This window comes from Schistocerca serialis, chromosome 6, assembly GCF_023864345.2.
Source record: "Schistocerca serialis cubense isolate TAMUIC-IGC-003099 chromosome 6, iqSchSeri2.2, whole genome shotgun sequence".
Taxonomy (NCBI): Eukaryota; Metazoa; Arthropoda; class Insecta; order Orthoptera; family Acrididae; genus Schistocerca; species Schistocerca serialis.
Window position 1 is genome coordinate 547,054,122 of NC_064643.1, and position 12,414 is coordinate 547,066,535.

The 12,414-nt window shown below is 39.1% G+C and overlaps 1 protein-coding gene across 1 annotated transcript in view; it reads left to right on the top strand.

Moving 5' to 3' along the window:
• The window catches only part of LOC126484973 (cytochrome P450 6k1-like), a 74,722-nt gene that overhangs the window by 46,370 nt on the left and 15,938 nt on the right, over nt 1–12,414 (top strand). The window contains exons 5-6 of the mRNA XM_050108577.1: nt 5,033–5,262; nt 9,703–9,954. Of these exons, the coding sequence (XP_049964534.1) occupies nt 5,033–5,262; nt 9,703–9,954 (482 nt within the window). The remainder of the gene's footprint in view (nt 1–5,032; nt 5,263–9,702; nt 9,955–12,414) is intronic.

The following is a 12,414-nucleotide window of genomic DNA, read 5'->3' on the forward strand; positions in this document are numbered from 1 at the left end:
CTTCTTTCGATTCTGTTCATTCACATACTGCTTCTTCCTAGCCGCTCTTCCATTGTAACCACTACATTTCAATGCTCTGCGAATGGCTTGTGGATATACGTTCTTTCCAGTCTCGTTTTGAAGCCGACATGCTAATTTGTGTCCACCGGGTGTAGAATCCTTTATTTTGCGTATTAGTTCCTCTTGTCACGTGACTCCAACATCATTGGTTGGCCCTTCTGAGGTGTAGAGATTATACAGTCCTCGTTTTTTAATCGTTTGACGGTATCTGCGACAGTGTTCTTATGCCTTTGGCGTTATGAAAAATCACAGCTTGTATTCCAAAACTGGTTATCAGTTTTGCGTGCCATTGTACCGTCTGGGCAGTCGACCGTGCTTATAGACAAACACTGTTTCTAACCCAGAGTGTGTAACTTGGCGTGAACGATCAGAACAAGTGCTATGCTGCCAACTATCCGAACATTAAAGTAACGTGAAAATCCATAGTGTCCTTATTTAAATCGTATTATTTAACAGCTGTTAAAAGTTGTTTACAAATTTCGTACTATTATGTACTGGACATCGATCTTAATACAACACTTGATTATTTTTTATTTTTGTTTTGTTGAGCATAATGTTATGATGTTATAAAGGAAAAATGTCAGTCTCCGAATACTAACGTTACTGTATATGTTTCCGTAGGCAGTTTCACTGCAGCTTATTTATCATGACAGTGGGAGCAGCAAAATGCACAATCCTAACTTAAAGAAGACTGATGAGAAATAAAGGATCAGGGAATATATACCAGTCTCGAAACAGATCCCAAGTCCAGCAGCGGAAAAGTTTATGTCGCATCTTCAAATAAATCGATAGGAATGTCGAAAAGCAAATTGTGCAAAAAGTTACTGAACACTCATTCGAGAACCTCGAGTATATCAAGACATATTTGTAAATTTGACGAGCAGTTTTCTCACTCCATAAATATTTTGAAAGACGACAAAGAGATAATGGCTGACAAGTTTGTGGAAATGAATCCTAAGGACTTTAGGTCATTTAGCAGTATATAGGCTTTATAAATTTAGGGTCAACATTGACTGAAATAGGAAAAAAATGGCTCAGTGGATACTAAAAACAATATCCTGGTGGTATGCATCGTAGTGCAAAGAAATCTTAGTATGAAAGAGACATTTCTTCTTCCAGATATGCAGTTTTTAGAGTAACGTAACATGAAAAACGAACTTCACGTTTGCTAAAATGCATTTGGAGGATTTAGAATGAAGTGTTCTTCAGTGAACCCGCAATAGACATTCTGGATAAATCAATTGCAATTGGTATAACTGATCTCATGTTTTGGCTGAAACACACTAAGATTACAGAAACTAGACTTGCAGTGTAACAGAGATCTTCAGGTTCTTAGGTGCAAAAGAATGTCGGCTCTCAGAGACGGTTCTGCTTGCTACAGATAACATGCATTAGAGGTGACCTGATGACGGCTCGAATTGAGAATAGCGAGTACGGGCAGAAAGAGGCTGAAGTTGCAGAGAAAACCTTTCACATCAAAATAAATAAATAAGCCCGAAATACGCCGAAAACTAAAAAAAGGACAAATAAAATTCATCATTTCATGGCCGATAATGACACAAAATGAATATATGTTTCATTGGGCCCCATCTTATCATACTCGGGTAAAAAAAGACTTTCCATCAAGTTCGAAACCCCACTTATAGCATTATACTGACAGCGTAGAGAATAAACTGCTGCACAGCGGGAAGATGGATAGGCATGTTTCCTTTAGCCTGTATGGGTTGGATATAGCTTGGCTTAGGTGTGAGTAAAGCAGACTGCCCGTTCTTTGTGATAATGTGTGGCAGCTTGCCTGCTTGACTAACCGGCAAGCATTGGTAGGTTAAAAGCGGAATTTGTACGCCTCTGCAATACTGGCAGCGGCCGGACACAAAACTTTCGTGGCTCGAAGTCGACTAAGTTCCCTCGGGTTCAGCCGATCGAGTACTAGGGAGTCCTCGTTTAGTCGATTAGGACGTAATGAACAAACTAGAAATGAAATTCTTTCTGAATGACGGCATTTCAGAGACTGAGGAAAGCAACTGCATAGTAACTGCATAACATCACCAGTAGTGCCGCACCCAGAAAACTACTGCGGCGTAAAACCAGTCTTTTGATCGAATGCTTTGCTCTGTTTGCTCCGAGTACCCAAATAACCACATCTCTCTCACACCGAAATAAATTATTGTTCCTATTTTGGCCACACACGAGGATTCACTGGGCTGTGCTGTATGTAAATATTATTTGTTGTTTTCTAGACGATGTCATCCATTACTGCTCGAGTACACTGTCTGTGAAGACTCACTAAAAATAGTAACAACCGTAAAATACCTAGGAATAACCGTCAAGGACGACCTACAGTCGAATGACCAAATAAAACTAACTACAGGAGAAGCAGATTCCAGGCTGAGATTTATGAGGTGGATCATAAGCAAATTTGGCTCATCCGCCAAACAAGTGGATTACAAAACGTTTATTCAACAGGTTACTGTGTTTTGTTTATCAGTCTGGGACACTCACTAACAAGGGAACGTTTCCAAGGGTCAAAAAACACTCTTGATGAAACTTGGCAGGTGTGAGGAAGGGGCAAAATAATCCAATACGTATTTTTTTTTTTTTTGAGACCAGTTTCACTTTTAAGGGGTAAACGCCCCCCGAAAGGTAATTTGACATATCAGGTTTGGAGAGAATATCTTCGAAACGGAGATATAAAAAAATGTTTCTTATGTAGTAGTTTATATGTAAATAACGTTCTTGAAGAACTTGTAATCCAATTTTGTAATAATTTAGAATTTTGCAAAATACCTCACCACCATTAATTAATTTTGAAAAATGAAAATTTTTGTTACAATACAAATTAAAGAAGGTTTCAATCTACAGACATTCGTGTGTAATAAAGCTGGTTCCTGAATCACCATTTACGGAAAATACGCTGTACACGGTGTGCTGTCAGAGTATTTTCAACAAACCACATTAAAATTCCTAAACATTCATCATTAGTCTATCAGTTTATTAACAAAATTTCTTCACTTATATACACGACAGAGAACACAATATAAAACAAAATTCAGCAGGATTTCAAGTTGTCGCAGGTGATCCGCAAAATATCCTGATTCGTATCAGACATACTTCTGTACATTGCTAAGCCGTTGCGAAAAGAACTGATTATGTGCTAGTGACTGCAGCTAGACCTGAAAATATTCTCAGAAGGTTTTCCCAACGTCGAAAGCCGTATATGTACAAGGTCTGCACCTGTGCCGTCCTGTCCTTTGGGACCACCAGAGGAACAAGTTCCTTGTCCTCAGGTACGATTCTCTGTACGGTTCTTTCACACTGACAGCCCTAAAAATCTAACAATAATACAGATTCTTCTCCCTCGCTGGGAAAGAAAAGCTGTTTTAAATATCTTTTGACCTGGTCAGAGGATTGCTTGCCATATTTCCATGCTGTCACAAGGACATCTGGGACAAAAAGAAAAGAGATTCTCGAACTCTCGGTTAAAACTGACCATTACTTTCTTTTAAAACTATCAAAAGGTATACTAAGAAACCATTTTGACTATTATACCAGAGGAGAAGAAACTTATTCACCTTGTGATCCCAAAGGACACGGCGGCTCAGGTGCAGACGCGGTAAGTATACGGATTTCGATGTTGCGAGAACCTAGTGAAAAGATTTTCAGATCTAGTTCTGTTGAATGATTTTGATGTGAATCGCCACTTGAGAAACAATATAATTAAGCTGTAGTCACTAGCACATAATCAGTTCTTTCCGCCACGGCTTACCAATTTAATGAAATATGCCTGATACAAATCAGAATACTTAAAGGATCACCTACGACAGTTTGAAATCCTTCTGAATTCCGTTTTATATTGTGTTCTCTTTCGTGTATATTATATGAAGAAATTTTGTTAATTTTATGTGCATGGCGTAAGAAAACGTTACGTTTTAAGCGTTTATTTACAGATATCGCTACTGAAATGATTTTGTGTCATAATATTGAGTTACTTATTATTTTCACTTAACAAAATACACTAAAGAGCAACGGTAACTTAAAAAAACAAATACAAGAAAAAGAATGTAAAATGTAAAATAACAACACGAAACATAAAACAAATATAAGTAAAATAAATAACTGGACTAATAATGAATACTTTGATATTTCAATGAAGTATGTTGAATATACCTTGACACAACATTGTGTACAGCGTATTTTACAAAAGTCAGAAGCAGCTTGGTTACACATCGATGTATCAAGCTTGAAATTTTCTTCAATTTGTGTTGGTACAGAAGTTTTAATGTTTCAAAAATAATTAATGGTGGAGGGAGAGTACTTTGCAAAAAAATTCTAATTAGTATAAAATTCGATTACACAGTTTTCAAGAACGTTAATTACATATTAAATTTCATATGGGAAACATTTTTTATTTATCATAGTTTCGAAAATATCTCTTCCAAACCTAATATGTTAAACTGTGCTAAAAGTGAATTTGGGCACGAACAAAAAAAAATACGTTTTGGGTTATTTTCCACCTCCTGCACACCCGACATGTTTCATCAGGATCATTTCTTGACACTTGGGAATGTTCCCTTGTAAGAAGGATTAACAGAAGAGACAGAGAAGATCCAAAGAAGAGCGGCGCATTTCGTCACGGAGCTGTTTAATGTTACGGAGGTGCGCAGCAAACTCCATTGGCAGCGGCCACTAGAGAGGCGTTTTGTATCACAGAGAGAAGACTTCCAGAGCGTATTTCGAAAAACTGGCAGGCAATATGTTACTTCCACTCATGTATGTCCCTCTAAATATCAGGACAAAAGATCAGAGAAAATAGTTTTTACACACTCGTTATTCTCACGGGTCGTTCACAAGTGGATCAGAGAAGGGAACATGATAGTGGTAAGACAGGCATCCGCCGCCACAAACCGTAAGATGGAGTATTAAGTATAGATACAGACGTAGCTTTACGTTGTTTTCTTAACCGTATTTACTTTTTCGCAGAGCTGACACTCAACGAGCTGGCTGCCCAGGCATTCGTTTTCTTCGTAGGCGGCTTTGAAACCTCTTCGACGACAATGAGCTTCGCCTTGCACGAACTGGCTCTCAATCCTTCGTTGCAGACCAAGCTGCAGGAGGAGATAGACTCGGTGTTCAAAGAATATGGAACGGACATCACCTACGACTCCATTTCAAAAATGTCCTACCTTGATAAAGTGGTGTGCGGTAAGTCAGTTTAACATTCACTACGAACCCAGACCTGTACATCATTTGTTTCTGCCCCTAGCCAAGACACTCACTAAATGCTTTAGTTAGTATGACAAGACAGTTATAAAAGAACGATTACGAAGCGAACGTCGTTGACAGCAGCGATTTGTTGTTGACGTCGTGGAGATGATTCGTGTGTTGGTCATGGTAGCTGGCGTTCGCTGGTTATTGGCCTTATTAGGTATTTCCTTTGAAAAATAAGAAATAAGATTGGATATAGCGTCAGTTTGACGAAGAGATCATTAGAGACGATATGCAAGATCGGGATGGAAAATTATGAGTGCGATATCGGCTGCCTTCTTCTAAAACGAGACATTCCGTCCTTTGCCTTAAGCGATTCTGGGTAGCCACAAAAAATATGAATCTGAATGTCCGGACAGGAATTTGAACAGTCGTCCTCTCGAATTCGAATCCACTACTGAACGGAATGGACAGTGTCTTGAAAGGAGAATAGAAGACGAAAATCAACAAAAGCAAAACGAGGATAATGGAATGTAGTCGAATTAAATCGTGTAATGCAGAGGGAATTAGATTAGGAAATGAGACACTTAAAGTAGTAAATGAGTTTTGCTATTTGGCGAGCAAAATAACTGATGATGGTCGAAGTAGAGAGGATATCAAATGTAGACTGGCAACGGCAGGGAAAGCGATTCTGAAGAAGAGAAATTTGTTAACATCGAGTATAGATTTAAGTGTCAGGAAGTCGTTTCTGAAAATATTTGTATGGAGTGTAGCCATGTATCGAAGTGAAACATAGAACGATAAATAGTTTAGAAAAGAAGAGAATAGAAGCTTTCGAAATGTGGTGCTACAGAAGAATGCTGAAGATTAGATGGGTAGATCACATAACTAATGAGGAGGTACTGAATGGGATTGGGGAGAAGAGGAGTTTGTGGCACAACTTGACTAGAAGAAGGGATTGGTTGGTAGGACATGTTCTGAGGCATCAAGGGATCACCAATTTAGTATTGGAGGGCAGCGTGGAGGGTAAAAATCGTAGAGGGAGACCGAGAGATGAATACACTAAACATATTCAGAAGGATGTAGGCTGCAGTACGTACTGGGAGATGAAGAAGCTTGCACAGGATAGAGTAACATGGAGAGCTGCATCAAACCAGTCTCTGGACTGAAGAGCACAACAACAACAACGTTAACTTATCGTAATACATAATATCACGCTTCAAATTAACTAAATTTGCTACACTTTCGTCCAAATAAATTATTTTGGGTGTCATTCTGCCATGGCCGACATTTTTCCCTCACCTTCATTGTTTACGAAATCGTGTTCCGTTTCTAATGATCTGTTGTTTAAACAGTTACTTTCCTTTTCTTTATTTTGCAGTTGTAACGCAATCATCCGATAATTCCGAGTAATCCTAATCAGTTACATAAATTTGGTTTAAAAACCTAACTGATTCAATTGGAACAAAATACCAATGAACAATGCTGAGGGACAATAACAGCGAATTGTAACGTACAATGAAATAAATTTTGAAAATATTCTTATCTGTGGGGTAGTAACGTAAATATTTCCTGGGTTTTTATGTATAAAATAATAATCAGACAACTTTCTGCGCCATGTTTTCCGTTTATTACTTCGAAGAGCACGAGATTATAACAACACTTCACATTTACTAGGATCAAAAGGGATTTTGAAATGAGATGAGTGCATAAACAGTCTATAACTTTCCAGAACTCTCAAACAACTCACTTGGCAGGCTCCGCCGCTGGCCTATGAATGAGTTAAAACAATTACAATATTTCAAAGTATTATTGGAATTTGTTCATAATTAAAACAATAATTTACACGTCTACAAAAATCCAAGTGCAAAGATAAGTTTTACGAAACGTAGTAATATGTTTAACATAGTTTAACAGCATTTTGGAACAAATACGAGGGGCATTCATTCAATCAGTAATATGCAACACACCGTTTTTTTTTATTTTATTTTTTTAAGGCGGTTTGGTTTTATTCAGGATTCCAATACACTATATTATTTCCCACTCTTTTGACTACAAAAACCTATTTTTCCATCTCCCTTCAATGGGACGGCCTTACGCCACCTTACGTGTATGCCCGCATGGTATCACTCTGCTGCTCAACGTCGGAGCCAACGTCTGGCTGTATCAATAACCGCCCCATCATCCACCAACTGCTTCCCGTGGAGTGCGTCCTTCTTCGGGCCACCGGATGGAAGTCAGAAGGTGCGAGATCAGGGCTGAAGGGTGGATGAGGAAAAACAACCCAATGAAGTTTTGTGAGCTCCTCTCGGGTGCGCTGACTTCTGAGAGTCCTTTCGTTGTCATGGAGGAGAACAAGTCCGTTTGCATTTTCTTGGCGGCGAACAAGCTAATGTCGTTTCTTCGATTTTTGAGGTAATGCAACACACGTCCGGGATGATCGTTGCACCAAGACGAAGGACATCAAATAGAATAACCCTTTCAGAGCCACAGAAAACCGTCGCCATGACTTTATAGGATAAGGGTGTGGCTTTGAACGTTTTCCTCGGAGGAGAGGTGGATTGGCGCCATTCCATGGATTTCCGTTTTACTTCCAGTTCGAAGTGATGAACTCATATTTCATCGCCTGTGATAATGTTCGACAAAAAACTGTCATGATCAGCCTCGAAACGCGCAAGCAGTTCCGCACAGATGGACTTTCGTTGCTCTTTTGGTCCTCCGTTAGACGGCAAGGAACCCAGGGCGCACACACCTTTGAGTTCCCCAACTGGCGGACGTATAGCGCCACCACTGACCATAACTTCATGAAACTGTAAAGACTGAAGGGAGAATACAACACGATGACCCACAGCAAATTCCGCCTTCTTTCAACCGAAATTGACCAACAAAAAAATGTGTTGCACTACTTATTGAAGACAATTCATACATTCTCAATACGAACACTACTAAGATTTGTTTTTGCACTTAATTAGTCTGTAAAGACAATTACAAAATTATTTTTTGTGCTGTAGTTAAAACACGTTTTCGTACAAATGCTGAAAAATTTTATTTAGTTACATATTGGTAAATATTTCGTATATACTTCTTCAGTTGATTTCAAGTTATCATGTCTTCAGGATTATTGTTCAAAGGAGTTATTCACAAAAATAATGAAATTACATCCAACAGTAAGTGAATTAGGTATAATAACAATTGCACACCGTCGTTATATTAAAATTAATAATGTCAAACTTATTAAAAGCAGTTACAAACATTATCACCTTGCAACTGTACTCGGCCTACTTTTCACGTGGCTCATCTGCAAAGGGGGTTGGTAGTGAACGGTTGCATTTGCGGCCCTACTATTGAGTCATATATTCGCTAGCTCTTGAACGGCAGTGGACTGAATACACAATTGTCTACACCACGACCTTGCGAAAATGAGGTACACTATACACGTTCAGATTGAAACTTATTTATTCAAAAAGAAACCCCTTAACTTTGTGGCCATGCATTTTTTAAGTTCACAAATAAATCGATCTGTATGAATAACAATCGCTGCAATTCTTACACATGGTTTATTGTCGCGTACCTACACACTTTCATATTGTTCCTTCACATACACTGGCGTCCAAGCTTACACTCGCGGCACTTTGCCGCTCCGAACTTACCACCAACACGGACAACAACCAAAGATCTCCTTTTCACGCTCATATCCCCAGTTCGGGTCACGTGACACTACATTAATCAAAATAATCCATAAACAGAGCCACAATTCGTTTATAATTTTTATAAGGTTTAAATACTTAAACCTAAACACATTAGATAATTTTACACAGCTTTATCACCACAATTTTATAATTTGTAGCAATTAAAAAGAAAACAAAACACTATACAACGGAACTACAACACTCATCAAAACACAAAACAAGTATTTTCCTGTCTATTTTGCATTATACTATTTTCACTCTGCATTTAATACATAGTTTTATTCTTAAGCGTGGAAAATTAAAATCAATACTAATTTATGACATGCTACCAGATTACATAATTAGGAATAACTCCATATTTTGGCACAGCTTCACCCCTCTTCCATCATTTAATGACATCTCTGCACGAAATATGAAACATACAAATAATTGTCTGGCACTACAAAGATCGAAACTGAATAGTGTCTTCATAATAAAATAACGACTTACTTTGCAGTTGTTCTAAACATCTTTATAATTTAATTCTACTATGAAACGTTTTGATTGGAGTACACCAGCCTGACATATTTCTGCTGCTGTGCTTTAAATTTAAATTACAAACTACTTGAAAGAGCTCCATATTATCCCCTGTTACGTTACAACCTCTGCGAACTATGGATTGGTTTCTTCACTATTCTAAAGGATCGTGTTTTAAGCTAGTCTGGTAGATTAATGTATACATAAACCAGCGTTTGTGTGATTTTTTTAGAGACACTGCGGAAGTACCCGCCCCTGCCCATCCTGAACAGGGAGTGTAACAAAGAGTACAGGATTCCTGGCAGCGATCTAGTGCTGGAAAAAGGAACGGCGGTCGCCATTTCCGTGCTGGGCCTCCAGCACGACCCCAAGTACTTCCCGGATCCCGAGCGCTTCGACCCTGAGAGGTTCTCGGAGGAAGAGAAAGCCAAGAGGCACCCCTATGTTTACCTGCCGTTCGGGGAGGGCCCCCGCATCTGTATAGGTGAGTAGTCTCGCCCCACGCCTTTTTAGTTCCAATTTGTGTCTCGATGTGAAGAAGAGTAAAAATCTTCAAATTGTGAGTTCTAAAATGTTGTTGCATTTTTCGGTAAAAGTAGCTCATACAATAATTCCTGAGCTTTTATCTCGTACGCACAGAGACCTTTCGGAATAATTCTTGGCGTCAAGCTCTATTACGCAGTCGGTTTACATATCCTTTATAGTAAACCAACATTAAACAAAGTGGGACTATTGTCTCAATGAGCGAGGAATGCAGAATGATTTGGATGAAATTTCAGTTTGCTGTAGTGAATGCCAGCACTCTTTAAATGTGGATAGGTGTAAGATAACGCATGTAATGTAGAGAAATGACCCTATCGTAACCCACCACACGAGCAATGGTGAACGTCTTGAACACCTCAAATGCCATGAGTACTCATGGGTCATTCTAAGACTCTCTCTCTTACGCCAGTGACTCCACAAAGAGTAGTCGATGTTTGGCCTCTTCAGGTACGCTCTTCCTATTATTGGCATATTTTTCCTTGCTGCAAATATCTGTCAATCCTTGGCCACCAGGTCTCTCCATTTTATATTCGATCTGCCTGAATATCTTCGTCCTTTGGGTTTCTTCTCTGACATTCCCCTCAATCTTGACTATTCGTCTCCTCTATAAATATGGCTGGCCATTCTCAGTCTCCTTGTCTTGCCCTCTGCAACAACACCTGGCTCATTATATATCCCCCTGTTCTTTTTCCTTCAGCATCCTCCTCCCTCACATACTGGTTCAAATATTTTCCTCAGAATTTCATTTTCAAAAACCTCTATCTTTCTCTCTTTATGCTTATCCATCCTCCAATTTTGTGCCCAATGTACAGATCTGATTTTAGTTTCATATTTTCTTGTAGTAGTAACTCTAGAAAATGCTGGGATTACAGAAATGGTTATTGCGGAACACTAAGGAGCAACATGAAATGGTTCGATCACGTAAAACCGGTGTTACGGAAGGTGAATGGAAGATTTAGGGATCTCAAATTGATACCATATTTCTAAATTCCCAGAAGACTTTTGACGCCGTTCCTTAAAAGACAATTCTAATCAAATTGCGTGCATGTGGACTATCGTTTCATCTGTGGATTTGTGGTTTCCTGTTAGAAAGTTCGTAGTACATAGCATTACACAGAAAGTCATCGAGTAAAATAGAAGTGTTATTTGGCGTTCGCCAAGAAAGCGTCATAAGCCCTCTGCAGTTTCTAATCTACGTAAACAATTTAGAAGACAACCTGAGTTTGTCTCGTATATTGTCTTCTGCAGTTGATGCTGTGATTTACCGCCTAGTAATTTCATCGTAAGATCAAAACCAGTTGCTAAATCACTCGGACACGATGTTTGTATAATTCAAAAAGTACCAATTGTCTCTGGATAACGAAAAATGTGAGGGCATCCGCATGAGTACTAAATGAAATGCGTTAAATTACATTTGCTTGATAAATCATATAAATCTAAAGGCTGCCAATTCATTTAAATACCTAGGAATCACAATTACGAACAACTTAAATCAGAACTATCATATCGATAACGTTGTGAGAAAGGCAAACGGAAGACTGTTTTATTGGCAGGACACTTAAACATAAAAGATCTGTTAAAGTGTCTCCCTAAACTACGCTTTTCCGTCCTCTGCTAGAGCACTACTATGCGTTATGGGGTCCTTACCAAACAGGATTGACACTATGCAACATTCCCTAGGCCGATGTACCACTTTGTAACATGCCCTCTGCGGAATGACAAACCCTAACTTATATAACGTACTGGACCCCTTGGATTGTCTGATACGGTAAGCGATAGATTGTCGTCAGTGGTGCATGGCAGGTCCTGTTTGTGACTTACCAGGACAGGGGCAGCGTAGTCAGCTTCCGCACTTTCTCGACCTGTAATCTTACCTGCCATTGCCTGCAGTTCAGCCGCTCGTACGTTACTCGGCACCCTGTGGATTCTTGACTTCGTAAATACGTAGAACTAAGGTTTTGGAGAGGAGTTCCAGTGCGACTAAATAGTGCAACGCACCTCTGATAAAAGCAATTATATTGGCCTCAAAATGCTCTGATACCGATTGCATTTTGTTGTCGTCTCAATCAAGCTAATCCCAATTGTGACCGCATTAATATAAATCACTAAGCTGCCACGTGGGTCTTTGTGTGCACAAGGCCACGATCTTGTATTACTGGATGTCACGGAACTCAGTCTTTACTTACACTTGATACGCCATATAAAAATAAGCATGATGATCACCAATTGGAAATAATGATCATTATCAGAAAACAAAACCAGAATCTGCAACAGCAGGAGCGATCACAGCAGCAGTGTTCAATGACTGTCGTGTTGTTGCATGCACTAAGCTTTGCTCGGTTAACGATTGGCGTATATACCTCAGTAATTTTAACATATTAAGATAAACGTTCCTTCACAG